At 39.5% G+C, this 20,250-nt stretch overlaps 1 protein-coding gene across 2 annotated transcripts in view; it reads right to left on the reverse strand.

Annotated features, from left to right (window-relative positions):
* ZZEF1 (zinc finger ZZ-type and EF-hand domain containing 1) overlaps positions 1 to 20,250 on the reverse strand; it is a 99,645-nt gene that overhangs the window by 40,398 nt on the left and 38,997 nt on the right. For both annotated transcript variants that reach the window (XM_075013418.1, XM_075013419.1), the window contains exons 22-37: positions 19,114 to 19,280; positions 17,733 to 17,814; positions 16,865 to 17,066; positions 15,066 to 15,214; positions 14,562 to 14,802; positions 13,398 to 13,477; positions 10,273 to 10,366; positions 9,443 to 9,956; positions 8,587 to 8,751; positions 7,537 to 7,656; positions 6,040 to 6,201; positions 5,253 to 5,382; positions 4,832 to 4,970; positions 3,804 to 3,969; positions 3,011 to 3,270; positions 1,769 to 1,941 (exon numbers count right to left, since the gene is read on the reverse strand). In XM_075013418.1, coding sequence (XP_074869519.1) covers positions 1,769 to 1,941; positions 3,011 to 3,270; positions 3,804 to 3,969; positions 4,832 to 4,970; positions 5,253 to 5,382; positions 6,040 to 6,201; positions 7,537 to 7,656; positions 8,587 to 8,751; positions 9,443 to 9,956; positions 10,273 to 10,366; positions 13,398 to 13,477; positions 14,562 to 14,802; positions 15,066 to 15,214; positions 16,865 to 17,066; positions 17,733 to 17,814; positions 19,114 to 19,280 — 2,844 coding nt within the window. The remainder of the gene's footprint in view (positions 1 to 1,768; positions 1,942 to 3,010; positions 3,271 to 3,803; positions 3,970 to 4,831; positions 4,971 to 5,252; positions 5,383 to 6,039; positions 6,202 to 7,536; positions 7,657 to 8,586; positions 8,752 to 9,442; positions 9,957 to 10,272; positions 10,367 to 13,397; positions 13,478 to 14,561; positions 14,803 to 15,065; positions 15,215 to 16,864; positions 17,067 to 17,732; positions 17,815 to 19,113; positions 19,281 to 20,250) is intronic.

Below are 20,250 nucleotides of genomic sequence, written 5' to 3' on the forward strand. Positions count from 1 at the left end.
TGGGCTTTGTGTGCCTAAAGCGCCCAGGTTGTCTCCTGTGCTCACCCTGGACAGGGAGCATATAGGGGAAGGCTTGGTCTTGCCTGAGTTCCCAATGAAGAAAAGTCTGGATGGAAGTGTCCCTTACAGAAGGGATGCTGCCCGGTGTTGAGAGCAGTTCTGGCAGTGGTTGGATAGTTCTAACGGAAAGGAGCATTTTTAATCTTAGCTTCCTTTCTTTTCTGGCTGACAGTTAAGCTCTCACAGTGAGAGCATTTTGGGGGAATATGTGCCTCTCCAAGACAAGGAATACATTTCCAGGGCCCGTCTGAGGCAGGCATAAGATCCAGCATTTAACATTTTCTTTTTTTTAAAACTGAGAGTCAGAGACATCTTTATGTTCTTCCTCTAGTACTTTAGTTTTGTTTTGTTAGTTATTCTTCTGTCCTTTTTTCTTCCCTGCCCTTTTTTTATTTTTTAAAACTGTTGCATTAGTGAGTTATATAGAAGAAAAGTGATACTGGTGAGAAGAGAGAAGCTCCCTCCTGTCTCATTCTTCTTTCTTTCTTTCAATATACATGCAACTCCATCTGCTGCAGAAGCTGCAGGTTTTGAAGTTGCTCTCCCAGTGCTGGGAGAGACCATGGCACTGCAGCTTCCTCTGGCACAGGTTCCTCCAGCACTGGTAATTATTGTATTTTAACCCAGTGCCCGCTGCAAGCTTGGCATGGAAGCCTTCCCCCAAGTCTGCCAGTGCTAGTAATAGTCGTGCCACTGCTTCTGGCATGACTGGTGCCGCAGGCTCAGGAGCCATCTTCACTGAAGTGCAGCTTTTAGGTTTAAAAGTAGACACAGGCTTGGACTTTTGTGTGCCCTAAGCCCAGTCTACCTCCTGTGCTCACTCTGGACAGGGAGCACAAGGGGAAGGCTTAGCATTCTCCTGAGTCCCCAACAAAGATGGGGCAGTGAACCTGACAGAAGGGACTTACTCAATGAAGAGTGACAGTCTGGCAGCAGCCTGAAAGGTTTATCAGAAGGATCATTTCCAATCTAAGCTACTTGTCTTCTCTTGCTCTGGCAATCAAGCTCCCATAGAGAGAGTATTTCTGAGGAATGTGTGCCCCTCTGAGGCAGCAAACACAGAGTGCCCATCTGTGGCACTTCAGACATTCTTAAAAACTCAAGTGTGAGAGGCATTTTATGTTCTCTCTTGCACTGTTTAAGTTTTATTTTTATCTGTTTAACCAAGTTGTGTCAGTAAACTATGCATAGGAAAGTGAAACTGACGAGAAGAGGGAATTTCTCTCCTTTTTTTTCTTGTTTTTTTTTTCTTTAAAGTAAATACATGGACAACAACTGCCTAAATAGAGAACCATGAATTAATAACCCTAAACTATTTAATCTCAATCTACAGATCTGAGGGGAGAGGAGAGAGCTGTGCTCTGTCTGCAGCCGAGGGCAGCTACGAAGTGAGAAGCGTATGGGGCTGTGTGCACTATCCCTAGTTGTGTGAACAGTGCATGCTGGGTTAGCGTATGCACAGGCCCACTCACCGCTGCTTGGAAAAGTCTCCATGCTGTGGTGCTAGGCAAGTCCAACACCTATTGTGAAATGCTCACGGGGACAGCACTTGAAGAACGTGAAGTGACCCAGTGATATAAGTGTAACATGCTCATTTCATGCCATATTACTGGAAGCAGCATGGTACTATTTATCACAGTTGAGGATTATATAAAAAAGTGCATCAACTGAACTGTACTTTGGAATTTTGTACAGAATCAATACTTACATTGCAATGGACAAAAGAACCAGTCCTCGGCTTTTTATCAGTTCCTTTGACTGCTTTATCCCTGACATGGCCCTCTACAGCACCTCCTGTTGGAGGGTTGACAGAAGAGATCTCAGCTTCTGAGAAAGATTCTGCTTCTGGTAACATGCAGAGGAGAGCTAAAGCTTTCAAACCTAAATGGAAAAGGTTATAATATCTATTTAAGGATCAGATAAGACATGTAGCATTTCAAAACCAAAGAGCTGAATAGTAGTCCCTAAACAAGGAATTGCAAATCTCTCATCAATATTTTACTTTCAAATCTCAATACCGAACTATACTTGTCCAGAAAGATTCGCCATGTTTCTTATCCTGTTTCATTAGGAAAATGGAGTGCATTTCTTGCATCATTAGATAGTGGAGGCAACATTTTCTATATTCGAGGGACACCATCAGGATAAAACAACATTTAACAAAAACAAAAACAAAAACAAAAAACAAGTGTCTTGGCTCCAGGTTAACTGGAGAACTGTGTGTGTTAACCAATAGCCAAATGCAGGGTGGAAAATGGTGAAACATTATGATAATTGTTTTGCTGGTAACAGTTTCAGCAATATAGTGGCTGCAAACAAGAGAACCAGATATGGTAATCAGTATAAAACAAATTCCAGGATTGTCACTCCGAAGTGACCAGAACCAACTGCAATCATTGTTACAAACTTCCCTACAACACACAGGATAATTTGCAGTGCCAGAAGGTCTCAGTGAAGTGAATGGGATGGTTTCTGCAGCACCTTATTTCAAATCCTGAGTAAGAATAAAAATAATTGGCCAAATCAGTGAAGGCCAAGAATGACATTTCCCCATTTTTCCCCACTTCTTCAGGGTCCCTGTAAACAAGATAACTGGATTCATATCAGAACCAGAAGTGCTGTTGTCTTAGTTCTCTTATAGGGATAGTGTGTCATTTTAAAATGAAAATTTAGGAGAAGTTATTCCAGAATATTGGTCTAATTTTCATAAGCCTTTTGATTTTATTTTGAATGCTCCATTATCACTGAGAGTATTGTTACTCTGTTAAATACCTCATTTCTAAAGTATCAGGTATAAAACAAACATTCTCTGTGGTATTAGTGCATGCCAAGTAGCATCCCTTACACTAGGCTTTTCTTTTCTTGGAAAACTGCAAAGTGATTAATTGGAGGCTTTATACCAGGCACTTGCTAACAACTATTGTTTCAATAAAGAAAGAATCTGGGTCACCTTTTCCATGTTGTGCTTTCATCAAGCAGTCTCCTATGAGCTGTATACACTGATGTTGCAGAACTCTGGCATGACTGAGAATCTGGGAATCCAGTTTCTCTCCTACTTCATCCTCACTTGCCAAGTCTGCACAGTACAGAGTCAAGGCAGCAAACAGCAGCCAAGAATAGTTGTGGATATAAGGCTGGATGAGTCTCTGTCGGTCACTGATTCGAATGGTCACCATTGGATATATCGTGATGCTGTGAGTGGGAAGGTGACTGAAAGAAAGTATTTACAATTTAGTATGTACAATTTAGTACAATCTAGTTTAAATGTAAGTTTCTTTCTGAAAAGGAAGGAAGAATAGAAAGCATGGTTTGAAATTCCAGATTCTTATGAGGCATAAACTGTTAGCATTCCTTTGGGCTGAAAAGAGCACTGACAATTTACACTTGAAAATCAAGCTTACGTGAACAACTTTGGTAGCAGTCCTCAATTGGTGGGTGTAGTAAAGTAGACATCCATATGCATAGGTATATTTCATGTTCACCAAGTATCTTATAGATCTTTTAACACTTCTGGGTGGTGCTCACTTATTACAAGCTATGAAAAACTTGTATCCTAGTTACTTGGAAGTTTGTGCTAGGATTTGGAGCTGAAAACATTTGCTACTTATCCCCCAAGGACAGCAATTAGCTGTTATGGAGTCAGACACTGGCTCCCAGGATGTGACATTAGGCTGTTTGTATGTGATGTTAATTATTGCTGTTCTTGCCCAAGAGCTGGTGAGTATAGAAATGCATACCAATACCTGTCAGAGTACTTCTTTGCCGAATAACACCCGTAGCAAAGATCAAAGTCGTCACACACATTGCAGTTCATCCGGCGACCTATAATGACCCCTTGGCAATGATCACAGGCATATTCCATGTTAACCATTTCATGATCATCCTCATGACCTTTAGGTTTAACTCCACCTATGTAAAATAAAAACAAGTTTGCATCTGCATTGACCTTTAGGTACACTATCTGTACTTTCATACACTTTTTATAAAGTAATGCCAATATATGCTTATTAATTTTATATTCTTCTACTGTTTTTGAATCAATGAGTACACATATTGACTAGAGAATTCTTTTTGTCCTCTAAGCAGGGAACTTGCTCTACCAACAGCATTAGATAAACCAGTAAGAGTCAACACTTAATTTATATGCTTTGGTCAATGAAGTTTTGCTAGCAGTTGAGGGAAAACAATAGTATGAAGGAACTGTGAAAGTATACATTAGCCTTCCCAAAGTATGTCATGCTTTATTGACTGCATGATCAATGTCATTAACATTACCAATAGTCTCCCTTCTCCAACTCAACATGATCTTTCTATAGAATATTGATATATGATTCATTCCAATACATCTGACTAAGTTAAATACCAAAAGAAATCCACACTAACCAAATATTGTTACGTTTTTGTTAAGGCAACAAAAATCGAAGATAAAAAGGAAAGATTTTTTGGTCAGAAGTCCATGCCAAATTCAAGTTCAGATGACACTGATAAGGTGGAATTCACAAATGCTTGTAGAATTCAAAATCACTCCTCTAGTTGTACTTACATTAGTGTGTCCATTTAAAAAAAAAAAAAAGACATGATTCAAATATATGTTGGAAATTTAGACAGGTGATACTTGGATTAGAAACAACAGGCCAAATTACAAGTGTTAAGATCTTAGAAAGTTTCCAAAAGAAAAGTCTTTCACTTTGCTCTTTTCAAAGAAACTTTTTAATGTACAATCAGAAGAGACACTTTTAGCCTTTGCAGTATTTTCTGATAAAATCCTTACCCAGGAAGCAAGTTTTACATAAATCCATATCATTGCACTGCAAACAGCGGTAGCGATGCCATGGTGCAATTTCATCACAACCATCACATGATATGTCCACATTCAACAGGTCACAGTAACGAGCAACAAACATATGCATCTGGAAGAATAAATGAATATGATTTACATGTTGAATCTTTTTTGGTCTTGAGAAAGCCCTTTCTGAAACACTAACAAGGATGTTTCCTTCTGAAAGAAAGCCTGAGGTGATATCTAAGTTTGCGCTTCCACATTGATTTTCAAGGGTGGAAAGTGCTGTTCATTATGCAAGTCAGAGTACCTCTCTCTGTGCCTTTGAAAAATCTCCCTTCCTCAAACAAGCAAGTGTCAAGGTTTTAAAAAAAAAAAAAAGAAACCAACCAACCAACCAACATCAGGTCACCTTTCTCTGCTTCTCTGGGTCAGCTTGGGCTATTTTTTCATACCAGGTCTCAAACATTACATCCTGACATTCATCCATCCACTCGGAGTTTTGCTTGTAGTCTGCAATTTCATCTTCTTCACTCCACTGACTTAAAAAAAAAAAGCTTAAAATTAAGTTTGAACACAAACAAGCTTCCTCATAAAGCACACTGGGATAAGTAATAAGACAAGATCATGTATTGCACCTGAAAACTAAAAACTCTGCCACAATTTTCCAGATACGTTCCCCTGCACAGAAGAGGCTTTTTAAAAAACCCTCACATACTGAGAACACCACAAATCATCTGGGAAGTCCAAGCTCACAGAACTGCTGGGGGGTAACTATGACACACTATTCTAGAAGGATAGTTATTTTTCTACTATCTGCCAAGGGCAAAAAAGTAAAGTTTAAATGAACACACACTGTGAAACACAGTTTTGATGGCCCTGTCAGAGGTGTAAGATGACAACAACTATCCTGCTGCTGACTTTCCAGTAATGTGATGATGCTTGGCAGTAGTTTAAAACAAAACTTCTGCTAGTGCAGAATTTATATTCTTTACATCTCTGTATACTTTTTGAAAGTATTTCAGACAATGGGACATGGAAGCCTGAATGACATAGTAGACTCTGAATACGGTACATAGATGCTTTTAAGACTTTCCTCACCTGTCTTCACTAATTATTTCAAAAGTTCAGAGTTCACTCTTTCCAAAAACTGTGCAAAAACTTAGTTCTATATGAAAATTACAGTCTTGCTGACTTACCAGATCACGCTGTCATGAATACTGATGTTTTCTTGTGACATAGTCATCAGGAGAAGTGGTAACTGTATATCAACAAAGAAGGAAAGATCACTTGGTTCCCAGCTCATGTCCAAGAGATGAAGGAGGGATGTCTGTACACACGATAAGGCAGGGAGTAATGATCTAAACAAATTGGAAAGACCATGACAGCTTTAATCAAAAGTTGAAGCAGTATTATTATGGAAGGAAAAGAAAAAAGTATTTATGACTAAAGACTTAAATAAGTTTGTGTGTTAAATTAAGTGAACAGTAAGACTTTAATTTGCTAACCCACAAGTTTCCAAAATTCCAATAGTTCTAACCAAAAAGTTGCTTGTTTCACTGTGCAGTTTTAACAGAAGAGTATGCTGTGGTGCTGCCTTCTGTCACTGACATAGGCTAAGCCTTACTAATCAGAACTCTCTCATCCAGCAACATCCATAATCGGGTAATGATTTTATAGTTAGCTGGAGGACTATTTATTATGGGTGTGAGGTGGTCACATAAATTTTGTTTACAGACATCAATCCTGGCTCTCAGTGTTCTGTGCTGTTAGCTAGCTGTAATTTATCCCTAAATGTCTTTTAAGAGCCTGGTAAGCAGTGGAAGGGGTGGTAAATGTGCTAGACAATATTGACATCTGGTAGTCCAGCAAATTCCATCGTTCGGCACTGGACAGGTCCTGAGGGTGTCAGACAAGAGATGTTCAACTTGTACTTTGTTATTCTTGCCAAGTATACTACACTACATTTACTATTATAGTATTTTACTATAGACACACACACACACACACGTTGAAGGACATCAGAGTCAATTAGATTTGTCAAAATAAATGAACAAAGTGATCCAGTATTGTTGAATTTTATCCTTCATACTAAATAGCAAAATTAAATAAAGTGATTTTTTGAATTACAGTAGCACCAAAAGGCTACACTAATAATAATTATAGACCATCATGTCAGATAGCACACAAGCGGATGAAAGAATGGTGAAACCACGCCTAGAGTTTATACTTATTTGATACAAGACAAGGGCTGTGTCTACACTTGCACGCAACTTCAAAGGGAGCATGGTAATCAGGGCCATGGGAGATTACTAATGAAGTGCTGCAGTGAATACGCAGCACTTCATTTGGCTAATTTTCCCTGGCTGCAACTTCCAAGTGCCGGCATGCTTGTAGCCTTGAGGGACTTCGAAGCAGTGCAGGCACTTTGAAGTGCCCGCAGCTGCACACATGCTGGCACTTTGAAGTCTGACGCTTTGAAATTGCTGCGTGGGGAAAGTTAGCCTCATGAAGTGCTGTGTATTCACTGCAGCACTTCATTAGTAATCTCCATGGCCCTGATCATCATGCCCCCTTGGAAGTTGGGGGCAAGTGTAGACACAGCCAAGAAGAGTAATAATGGAGGGGAGGTGTGAGGGAGGACAAAGTTAACAAAACCAACATTCTATATTACAGTGGTAGGCTATGTCCCATACCTGTCATTAATGCTGTTAAATCCCTTCATGGCACTGACCAAGAAGAGAACAAGCTGATAATAGGATTTTCGAATTTCTTTGTGTAGCTCAGCACCACAGCCTTCCAAGTGTCCAAAATAACTAAAATAGAAAAAGTTTAGCAGATATAGAATCCACCATTTGAACATAGCATGCTTCTTTCAAATACAAATAAAAATTTAACAAAACTCTCATGAATAAAGAGGACTTTAGCTAGTTTTAAACCCCCTCCCTACCAAAACAGATAATGCAGTATTCCAAAAAACAATTATAACCAAGGTGCAAATATAGACTGTTCTTATGGAATTGATAAAAGCATCAAGACAATTTAACATTTGACCTGAAGGCGCTGTAAAGCCCAACTTATAAAAAAAAATTCCACTTTTTTTAAACACACAACATGAAAGCAATGAACAGATCTTACATAGCACTATAAAATGTGAACTCAGTCTAGGCAGCAAGTCACTGGCAGTCAGCTTTAGAAACTATGACACCTAATATTACAATCACCAGTTTTTAAGAATTAGGTTGAACACCTACTGGTCACATTTAAAATAAAATTAGTGTTCCAAATTCTCATTAAGGGAAACTGGGTTCTAACACTTGTTTGTGTTCCCATTCTCAGCAGGGGGCTGCTCCAGCCTGGCTGGGTTGAAGCAGTCTCCCCAGCTGCCCCCTCTTCCCTACCTAGCTGATCCTGCTTCTCAGGGGCTGCTGTGGACAGGGCTATTACAGCCCAGCCAGAGTATCCCAGCCTGTAGTGGCCCTGCAGGGCTGGGACAACCCTCTGCCTGTGGTGGGCAAGAGGCTGCTCCAGCCCATACTGGTTAACTGGTACACTTTAACATTCCTAATCAAGATGCACCACAGAAATCATGCACATACACTTAAATATTGGGTTCAGCATAATATTTGCACTTGCTCTTATATCTGCAGTCAAAAGGCTGTCACTTCATTGCTGTCACCCTCGGTAATCAGAACCAAGTCAGGGCACACAGAATAGTGTCAGCTGCAATCTGTTAAGGTACTTACTTTGAGAAATCTTTCTGGCAGGCCAGAAGTTCTAAGAGAAAGAGTACAAAGGGTGGCTGGAAACAGTGAGGCTGTCCAAGAGATTCTAAACACTGGTGAATTGCCTTCAGCACTTCTAGGAGACTTTGGGCTTGGGCTTTTCTCAAAGCAAGGACCTTTAAAATACTAGAGAAAAACACAAAGTTCAAATGATAACTTCAAAACATTTGTTTTTTAGTACCTCAAAGTCTGATGAACTGACACCTAAATCATTAACTGTACTGTGCACTGCCTTGAACACCTTATAAATAAACCATCATTGTTATTACTAAATAGTTTACCTAAAGTCTCAGGGTGAGTGGTAGAGCCAGGAACAGGAATCCAAGGTTCTTACTTGCTGTTCCAATCTCTAAACCATGGGCTGGTTCTGGGAGAATCTCCTCTAGTTAAAATTTGCAGATTGGCCCTTTGAAGGTCCCTTCATTAAACTACTCTACATCTGTTATCCAAGACACACTAATTCAGGTAGGCCGTTGTGATTCCAGAGGCAGTACTTTCCCCATTCAATCACAGACAGGAGCAAGAACAGCTTGCAATGAGATTTGATGAAGCAGGGCAGTAAAAGAATGTAATCATGCAGCAGGTTGAAGTTTGTTGTGCATTAAATAAAACAGATTAAACTTTTTTGTGGGAACTCATATGTGAATCACAAGTTCAATGCCTTCATATCAAAATATAATGGACTGATTTTCAAGTATATGAAATTATAGGGATATTACTCAAGTAAGATAGAAATATGCTTCATTGCACCATCTGAAAGCTCTAAAGTCATTCAACCTTAAACACACAGGACTGTCAAATTTTTACATTTGCTCACCTTTCATGGGAAAGTGATTGATCCTTAATAAAATCTAGTATATTTTTCAGTATGGGATATTTCTCCTTCACAGTGGGCACTGATTTAGACTCTTCCATTGATCTAAGCGATAGCAGCCTTAGTCTTCCACGGCTGAATTGAGGTTTGCGAGTTGGAGTGGAGGGAGGAGATGCTGGGTCCTCTTGCTGTGAAACAGTATTTCCAAGGGACTTACTTTGAGATTCAGAGGTTACTTCTGTCTGGGATGAATCTGGCATTTGTTTAATTTTCACGTCACAGTCTACCACTCGACCCCTTTCTGCAGAAGCAGCGTGAGTTACTCCATTTGAAGACAATGAGTCTGCCGCTTTAAAATCTGTTTCTACAATAGAACTAGTCCTTTGACGCTTATCATGGTACTGCTGGGTGTCATCTAGTTCTGAAGCATCCCAGTTATCAGAAACAGGATCTTTTGCCTTTGCCCTCTCAGGCAAAAATTCTAACAACAACAGGCTCTTCTGAATACAGTGCTTTGCTGCATTATAAAGTTGCAGGGGGAGGGAAGGAAAAAGAAAGAAGAAGCATCAAACCAAATATTGTTTAAGACGTCTATGTAATTTAAGTAGAAATTGGCTCTTAATTTTCTATCTTCTGTCTTTAAAGTCCTGGAAGTATGGTTACCTGCCCCGATAGTGAGTCTGGATCTCTGGAGACAGTGCACATCAGATAATTTATCCCTGTCCAAAGTTTTAAACATAAGACAGCTGCAACTACTAGTTAATTTCCTTGAGCACAGAAATGAGAGGAGCTATGAGATAAAGTAAAGCTAAACTATTAAGAAAGACACTTACCAAGGATTTCTGGATTCACTTCACTTGTTTCTATATTCTGTTTCTCTACTGTATCATTTCCTTTACCCATCAGGAACTTCTGCTTCATTTCTAACTGTAGATAAGATGTTAATTAAAAGAATTAAAAATATAAAATCCTGCCTATCAACATGGCAAGGCAGAATGCAGACTGCACCACAATTGTAGAAACTCATTAGTTTGCTCCCAAGATTAAGGCTGTGCCTACACTACGAGATAAATTCGAATTTAAGGCAGTTAGCTCAAAATTATCATGTGACTGTCTTCACTGAAAACACTATTAGCTCGATTTAGGGAGCACTGGTATCAACATTACAATATTGCCCATACGTGATGAGTATAACATCAAGCTCAAGTGCAGAAGTTCAATTAAAGGCCAGTGTGGAAGTGCCAAGTCTTAAAATCGAATTTATTAGCCTCCAGAGGCATCCCATATTGTAACCCACAATGCCCCTCAGTGCTCCACTCCAGACGTGCAGGAATTAGATAACAGGAAGACCAGGATCTTCAAATTGAGACCAGAAAGCCTGTGGGCTCATGTTTGTATGAGAGCCTGAGGAATGTCCTCCTTTGCTATTAGCACCATGAGTGCATCTAACCAACACAAATAGCCCCAGCACAGAGTCTGTGATTCTGTTTCAGCACATGGGGATTTCTTCTGCACTGTGTGGCGCCAGCCACTGCCCTGCCGCTCCATGTGGCAACAAGGCTGTTGTGGGGGTCGTGCTTGCATAAGAGGCCAAGAAACTTCTCAGTGGTTTACATTTGTGAACCCCTCTCCACCCCCCCATGGGTGCCACGCAGTCAGTGTCTTCCCTGCACTCAACCACCTCATGTGGGTAGGCCCCAGCCCAATAAAAGGACATGCCTGCTGTTCAGTGCTGACCAGGCTGCCAGACAGCACCATGTCCTGGTGTGGAGCCTTAACTGTGCGCAACGGCAAGAAAGATTTTGGGGGCTTGCTGCTGCTGGGGGGGAAGTCTTGCCTGGCAGCTAAGATACTCGGGGGGGGAGAGAATAATTCAACTGGCCTCCCACTGAAATCCCCGCATACCCCTAGCAAGGGAACTGTGGGGCTTGCTGTCGCCACGGGGAAGCCTCCCTGGCAGCTAAGATATTTGGGGGTTGCTGCCACCAGCAGGAAGTCTCCCTCAATGGCTAAGATAATTGGGGAGACTACTTTAACATTTCAACTGGCTCTGCAGCCACAGACCACAGACCTCCCTGCCAAAAACATTTTCGGGGACTTGTTGTCCATTGTAGACACCTGCTGCTTTGATATTTCTCTTGTAAAAATCTTTCTTCTAACATTTCCTATCTGTCTTCATGCTTTGACCCCCTGCCGCCCAAAAAAGAAACCAGGGTGGAGGGCCAGTTGAGATTCCTGTTTCCGTTATAAGTTCAGCTTATGAGATTTCACTGTCATCCCCCCGTGTTGGCAAATGTCAGTGTAGTGAAGAGGAAAGACAACAATCTTTTTTTCCTAGACTTTTCTATCCCCCCTCTTCTAACTTTGCACCTCTTCAAACAGGGAAGAGTGAGTGAAGGCCCAGTTGAGAATACAGTCTGTGCCTGTTATTTTCAGGGATCGGATGCAATCACAGGAGTGGGAGGTGGGGAACAGCCAGTGGATGGCCAGTTGAGAACACAGCCTGTGCACAGAAGCCTCAGTGAACAGGGAAGCCCAACATCCTCCTCCCTTCAGCAACTCTTTTCCGAAAAACTTTACTATCATCTCTTTCTTCAAGCTTTTCTGGGTCACTGTGTTATTGTCAGGGATCGGATGCAATCACAGGAAGGGGAGTAAGTCAATGGATGGCCAGTTGAGAATTCAGTTACAGAAGAAATAGATTTCAATTACCTTTTTTGCCATCTCTGTGGATGCTCTACTCTTCCTTCCTTCCAAAGGGAAAAATGGACATTTGCTGAACACGGGAGGAGAATGAGGCAAATGCAGTGTGTGAGGATGTCAAAGACCAGTGAGCATACCCAGAACACTATGGGTAGGGGGGAACTGTGGGATAGACTCTCACAATGCACTACTGCAACAGTCGATGTCTGCCATTTGAGTGTGTCAGCAATAAGTCGACTTTGCGGAGCACAGTCAAAATCGAATTTATAAATTCCAGAGTTACAAAATCGATATTAATAAAGTCGATTTTATCTCACAGTGTAGATGCAACCTAAGATATAACACCTCTTTAGTATAGGCCTAGTTCTTTATGGCTTAGTACCTCTTGATGGCCAGCCTATAACCACAATCCAGTGAAATCCACTGCAAAGCCTGACTTTTTGGAGCCAAAAGAAAGCTGAGCTGATGATATCAGTTCTTTATAAAACACGTTTTGCACAACGACCATTAAAGCTGGTAAAAGTAACTACGTGCAAAGTAGCATTTTTTTTAATGAAGAGATCTAATCCTTGTACATAACTACAACTACAGCTGGCTATTTGAATGATGAAACAATTATTTTACTACTCTTTCTTCTATTAGCACAACAGAACCAAAAGAGAGAGCTGTGAGGGAGAGTTTTCTCTATGGCTGATACATAAAGGTAATTAAGCTCTGGAATAGGCTCTGTGGAGAATACTGTCAAATCCCTATCAGAGTAAATTTTAGAACAGGTAAGACAAATACCTGTCAGTATCTAAGAAATGTAGGGCTGTCATTATGGAAACCCTGTCTCAGCACAATAGGTTGAACTTGACTTCTTGAGGTCCCTTCTATAATAAAAAGAATTACAGTTGCAGGGGAAAAGTCTACCTTTACACCCTCCTTGAAAGTTGTTGTGAAGAACTTGACCCACACAATCTTTAAATACTGGTAATGACGCATGAAACAAAAAGCTCTACACTGGACCATGAAGGCCAAAACTGATTTTGTAGGACTAGCAGTCAAGAAAAAAATCTTATATTTCTGAACCGAACAAATTTGATCTGCAATAACTGAGAGAAAAATAAAAATTATCTCCCCTCCCCCTGCAGAACAATCATTACAAAGCCACTTTTCAAAGTATAGTAGAAAAGATTCTGCACAGAGCTCAGGAGCAAAAATATACATGAAAGAAGAAAACCAAAATAGAAACAATCATCCTGAGCAACCTTACCATCCATATTCTAATCCCATCAGCCAGGGAATATACTTGTGCAAATTCTTCATTGAGAGGAATCTTGCCTCCACTGTTGACTGTGAAAACAAAGAGTAAAATCCATTTTTTATTCACTGCCTCAGTTATATATCATCTCATGGATTTAAAATAACTGTAAAGTACTGTGATGGACCCTGTCAAACTCTTAAGTCAATGCCTGGCACCTGGTTTTGTTCCCTGTTGTTCTTAGGGATAGAGATTATAAAGGTTGGTGTGCATTAAAACCATCTACTGGACTCTGAACTGCAAACCTATTTGCAAACTTAAACAGTGATGAATATTTACAATTGGGGTAAATTGTTACAGTCTTATCCTGAAAATTTACAGGCAGAACAAATAGAGGCTAGTCCCAGAACTTAAGTGGGAGCTGCAGGTACTCAGTATCCCTCAAAATCAGGCCCTGAGTTTCAAATAGCATTTCTTTACTCAACAGATGAAAAACTCCAGGTAGCATGTGATGATGGTAACCACATTCCCTGAAAAGGTACAAGTTGCAATACGGAGAGCCAACTGCACGAGCTAGGAGCAGAATATTAACTTAAAAAACACACACAATGGGTTGCAAGCTCACTTTCCATGGCATGACAGTATTTAAGGAATTTGCATTTCCTCCCCAAATTGTACCATTAAAATGTAAATATTGTTCTTTGCTCTATAGGAAATATTTAATGAAAGCTGGCAATTGCTGAATTAGAAAGAGATGTGTGTTCTAGCAGCACATCTGGTGGGAGACAGATACTTCTGAGTTACAATCCCAGATCAAAAACCAATTTCCCTTTTAACCAAAAACCAATATCCCAATCAATTTTGGGTTAAGTTTACTCATTTTTAGGACAAGAAGAGTTCTATTTGCCTATCATACTTAAAGGATTTGTGACGATTGGCTCATTTCTTCAAAGAGCTGTGATGAAAAAAAACTAATAAAGCATTATAATCATACATGGTCCATTGTGGCGCCTAGTTGGTGAGGGCAGCACTATAGTGTTTACTTTACATAAGATGAAACCTTCAACGTGAATATTTTTGAAATTAAATAATCTTTTTTAAATTTTTCAACCAAATTATGATTTCTTACAAAGTACCAGCCTTCATTATGGATATATTCACTAATATAAGAGTTACCATATTTTTGTAGCTTCCCATATAAATCTGGAGTGAGATAGACCAAAGCAGCAAATGTGGCGTTCACAGCTTGATCAACAGCAGAACCAGCAACTATATCTGTCTTTGGGGCCTGTTTTTTACATGCCTGTGTAAGTCCTTTGAAAAGCTCAGAATTTTGCCCACAGAAATCCTGGCAAGGATCTGATTTTGCAAAGTTGAGAAGAAAGTTATGGCAGTCATCCGCATGAGTGTTCTTAGCCTGGAAAGAGCATTAAAACATGAATATCAGTTGAAACAATGTTTGCATCTCATTTATAAAATTGAACAACTATCCCTCAGACATTACAGTCAAAAACTCAAACCACAGAATGAATATTTCTCTTCAATTATTCAACAGCCCATGAGATGGTGATCTCAGCACAGCAATGAACACTGAAAAATGTATCAGCTTATTAAGCCTCAATGAGAACAGTCTCATGCATAATGTTTTCATTCCTGTAGCATAAATAGTGGCTCACATACCCCTTTTTTATCTTGGTGCATTTCACTGGGTTCGTTTGCTTCCAAAGTTGCCTCAGGACACATCTGATGCCTGAAGACTGGTTTCCACAGAGGAGAATTTAGAACTGATGTCACTTTTGAAGGGGGCAACTCTGCTTCACTACCTAGCCCTGCAAAAACAGCAAGACACACATTGATTTATTTTCAGCACTGAATAAATTTGTTCAGCTTTACAGGATTGCAAAAATGCATAACTTGAAATACCTGCCATGAAAGGGGAAAAAGGGAGATGGCATGCTGAACAAAATAATTCTTAAACTCATGACACTGCACCAGTCCTGTGCAATCTTTCAACCATACAACAACAAATTATAAAAAGGTTCTATACTTAAACATCCATAATGTACTCAAGATCATAGGATTGAGTATTCTTGAAAAAGGTTCTCAAAGCACTTTACAATAGATGTGCTATTATTTCATCCACCATGGATATGTTATATCACATATATCATGCAACAAAATGCATTTACATGTATACACTGAGATAAAATTTTCAAAAATAGAAGCACTGAATTTTAGTTCCTAAATCCGCAGCTAAACTCCTAACTTTCTGGAGTCCTGACAACCTAAAATCTCCAGTTGACCTCACAGAAAAATACAGGGTGCCCACCACTTCTGAAAAATAAGGTATGTGTCTAAATATAGACTTAAGTTTCCCAACTTTGGTGTTTATTTTAAAAATCCTAATTCATATAAAAATATACATATACAATTGTAATTGCTGTGGCCAACTCTTTCCATGATGACTCTTTCCAAAGGCTTACATATGGCAAACACACACTCTCTCAACTTTTCTTATCTATGTAGCCGAATTCATTACTCATATGATTCAAGTTAAATATGCGTGTAAGATATTGCAGCACCAGGCCCTTTAATAGCAAGCTCTCTGTGCGTGGGACAATCTCACAATGCACGTATGCAGTGCTTAACACCACAACACAAGTAAACAAACATAGAACTGTGATTGAAAACTTCAGGGGGAATTTAGGAAGGGACAACAAAAAAAAAACTGGTCAAATCATATGGATAGGTTATACATTGCAAAGAACTTGAAGTTTCACACCTACCCTTCAGCACACAAAAGTTAATATCAGAATCAATTCTGCATTATGGTTCAAAGATCTAATAAATAAATAAAGAGGACATATGGTGCTCCAATACAGAAAATGAAATAAGTGGTCCCCCAGATAGCTTTATATTTAACAAATCCCACATGATCAAATTGAATATTTTAAAAATCAGCGCAATTTATGTGCTATGAATGCTCTTATTTTTCAAATTTCTGGTGCAAATTTAATGCTGCCAGACTACAGAGAACAACATCCTCATAAAAAACGACAGAAATGGTACAGCACACGTAACGGTAATGAAAGCTTCTTCACACACAATATGCTTCAACGCTGAACTACTCTACTGTGCAGGTGGTCATGTTAGGTCTCCAAGCCCACTTCACTCCTAGTCTCATAAGACTACGAAGGGTGCCAATAGTGGTGATGGTGTTTTGTAATGATCCTAAAGAGAAGACTAAAGGTTTAGCATTGGGCAACAACCAAACTGGCTGCACACAGTCGACAAAAGCGTTACCAAATGGTTAAAAATTTTGGTCATTACCAATTTAGTCTGTCAACTTAGTGAACTTTGTTTTCAAATATGAGTGGGCTAAAACAGTCTGTATACATTTTAAGAATACAAAAAAATACATTCTTGCACCTCATGTCCATCATGGAAGCACCACTGCTAGAGAAACTACTTTAACTTACCCAACTGGGATTTCAGAGCCATACTCCGAGAAGCCAAGCGCCCCATCAACCTGGATACCAGAAGCTGCAAATCCAAGCCCCAAGAAACCGCAACATCTGGTAGGCCGTAAGCAGTTACGGAGAACTTGTAGCCCCACTCATTATTACTGCTGTCAGAGTGAAAGAGAAACTGCAGCCGTGGGCCAGCCTTAAAGGTCACTTTCTACAGAGCAACAAAACAGTCATTTTGCCAAATGTACATGACAGGAAGACATTTTGGGATCATGAATTTCCTTCAGACATTGAGTTTTTCCAATATTCTTGTATTTTCTCTGTAACATGCTAGCCCCACTATGACTAAAAACCCATAGCAATTAAAAATTCAATTTTATATTAAAAATAATTGAAAACATCAACTCACAATACAGCTTTTGATGTTAAAAAATAAAATGACAAGGAAAAGTTTACATTGGGGTAGCTACAAGGCAGAATCTGAGTGGCCGAAAGAAAGTAATAAATGAACTTGACATCTCAAGATTTAAAAGTAATGAGGTACAAGGGTATTAGAGAACATTTTCAACTTTATGTTTAAGTGAAATAAAGCTTGATTTTCAACAGGCTAGCTGCTGGTGAGTTAATGAAATGTTAGCACTGGAAAGGATGTTCGGGTCATTCATTAGATTCATTTGCACTACTGGCACTACACAGACTCTCTGACCCCAATTCTAGGCATTAGAGATGGGTGCATGCACACACACCAAAGGATAAATTGTCAGATTACCAGACCTGCGCAAAACCTTTTACTTCTGATGCTAAAAAACACTAGAGTTCAAAGGTTCCCTAATACTAAACATATAAATATTTTGCACAATATTCTATCATCACTCACCTTGGGCCATTTCTCAGTGCCAACCTTTGTATCATAACGAGTTTTTGCTCCTCTGGCATCAGTGAATTCCAGGTAATCATATCTGTAGAGAGTGCAACTCATTACTTACACATTTTTGTTTTCTTAAAAAAAACTTTTGGGCATTGTTCACTGTGGAATTTCTCATATTTCCTTAACAATCCCATTCTGGAGACTCAGCAAGGTACACACACTCCCTTCAGAATGTTTCTTTAAATCTTTATGAAGTTTGAGTCTCTCTAATCAAGTACTCTCTGGACCAGCAACATTCTTGGTCCAGCATGATTTTGATTAGCCAATGTCCACTTAGCATGGGTGTGGCCAAGTTTCCTGCAGTCCCATGAAGTTTGTTTACAGCCACCAGTCCTGGCTCTCAGGCTATGTCTACACAGCAATGTTACTGCAAAATAATCCATCCTGGAATAGCTATTCCGAAACAGTTTATTTCAAAACACAGTTACACACAAGAATGCCTTTCAAAGTAGCACCCAGCTATCTACAATAGTACATCTGAAAACACAGTACCTATTTCAAAATAGTGCTATTGGACACCATTATGGCTTATTTCGAAATAGCTATATTTCATTTCTTAACAGCGTATTATTTCTCCAGCAATAAGATTTATGAAATTCTAAATAACACACCCACCATTTTGAAATAACGTGTCCATAGTGTAGATGCTCAAAGTTATTTCAAAATAATCGATGTTATTTCAGACTAACTTTGCTGGGTGGACGTAGCCTCCATGTTCTCTGCTGTTATTTAGCTCTGATTTACCCCTAAATGTCTTCTAAAAGTCTGGAAGTGTTGGGCAATATTACTAGACAATATTGACCTCCCACAGTTAGGTAAATTCTCTGGTAGAATCCCAAGGTTGCGTACTAGAAAGGTTTAACCTGTATAAACAATACTTAAATCCAACATCCCTGGCTCATATGTGGACATTTCTACAACAGAGCCCCCGATCCTTAATATCAAGTTCAAATATTAAGAGTATGTCAGTGGCAACCCAGAACAAAACAGATAAGTTACAGAATAGACTACATTTTGGCATAGTTGTTCTCAAGTGATGTGCATGCTGAGAACATACAATGATGATCACAGGTTTTTTCAAGTGCCAGTGCAAGAGCAAACAATGGAAAACACACTGCCTGAGGGAACAGAGCTATGACACTCAGGGCCTGGCAAGTGGGAACTCAGCTATGTCAAGAATCATGAAGAAGTGATGCAAACATGAGTATGGGGTGAATCATGCATGCTGAGGGAGAAATTGGTGGAGCAGGGAATGAGTCTCTGCACCCACGGAAGGATGTGCCTCTTTGAAATAGCTTTTGGGGTCTGAAGTGGCACATAGTTAAGTTACCTCCTTTCAGTTTCACATTTTTCATCAAACTCCACCTCAAAGTAAGTTGCCCCAGGACAAAGGAAGACTGAGACATCATGGCAGTTATTTTCATAGTTGTGAGGAGATTCCATTGTCCATGTTCGCAGCACTACAGGTTGTTCTTGCTGCCAGTTTTCCATGTCCACCTGCATAATTAAAATACATCTTTTACTTCACAGAATACGAATGCAAAACATTCAGTAGGAGGATTACAGCACTAGATTATTTCACATCGGAGTCTACAGTTTCAAGTAGTCATATACATCAGGTACACATACACGTTCTGTCAGAACTTATCCCTCTACTGACATCACTGTAAGGAATGAACCCAAGTAAGACTATCAAGCATGTATTAGTATTTTATTAATTTTTTTTTCATTTTCCTCTTATCTTTTGTGTTCTTAATCCTTTTCCACTGTCCTATGTATTTATAAGCTTACAATTTCAACTTCATCACCCACTTCTCTCTTCTCCTCCCACATTCAGGATCTCATGAAACTCTTTTCATTCCTTCCTCCCTGCCACGCCCCACTTCCAAAACCCATCCCTTCCTATCTATTCAAACATTCTTGTATGTTTTAGTTAACTGTAAACTTCTCCTCTCTGGACTGTCATTCAATCATTTCTTCCAAAATCGGTATTTCCAAAATGCTGACACTGAAACAAACCTTTCACTGCTGCCATATCAAATGCATCACCATTCCTCAAAACTTCTCACCAGCTTGTTTTTAATAAAACCCAAAATACAAGCTCTTCAATACCACCTTTACAATGAAAGTATAAATTCACCCTTAAATATTTTTTTATTTCCTCCTACTTCTGCCATCCTCAACCTAACCACTCTTGGCTCTGCATTCAATAATTTAGCCCCATATACTTGAGAATAGGTTCCCAACATTATTTGAAACCTTTAGGTACCCTTTAAAAATTTTCACTCTCTCCTTTAAACCTATGTATCCCATTAACCTTTCCCAAAACGTGTTAAAATACAAGCTCCCAGGACACAAGCACTAGCTTTTGTTGTATATTTATGATGCAATCAACATCATCAGTTCACATGAACTTCTTAATCTAGAAAGCCATTCTATTTTTATCATATGGTATCTGACATGCTTT

This window comes from Carettochelys insculpta, chromosome 19 (assembly GCF_033958435.1).
Source record: "Carettochelys insculpta isolate YL-2023 chromosome 19, ASM3395843v1, whole genome shotgun sequence".
In the NCBI taxonomy this organism is placed as follows: Eukaryota; Metazoa; Chordata; order Testudines; family Carettochelyidae; genus Carettochelys; species Carettochelys insculpta.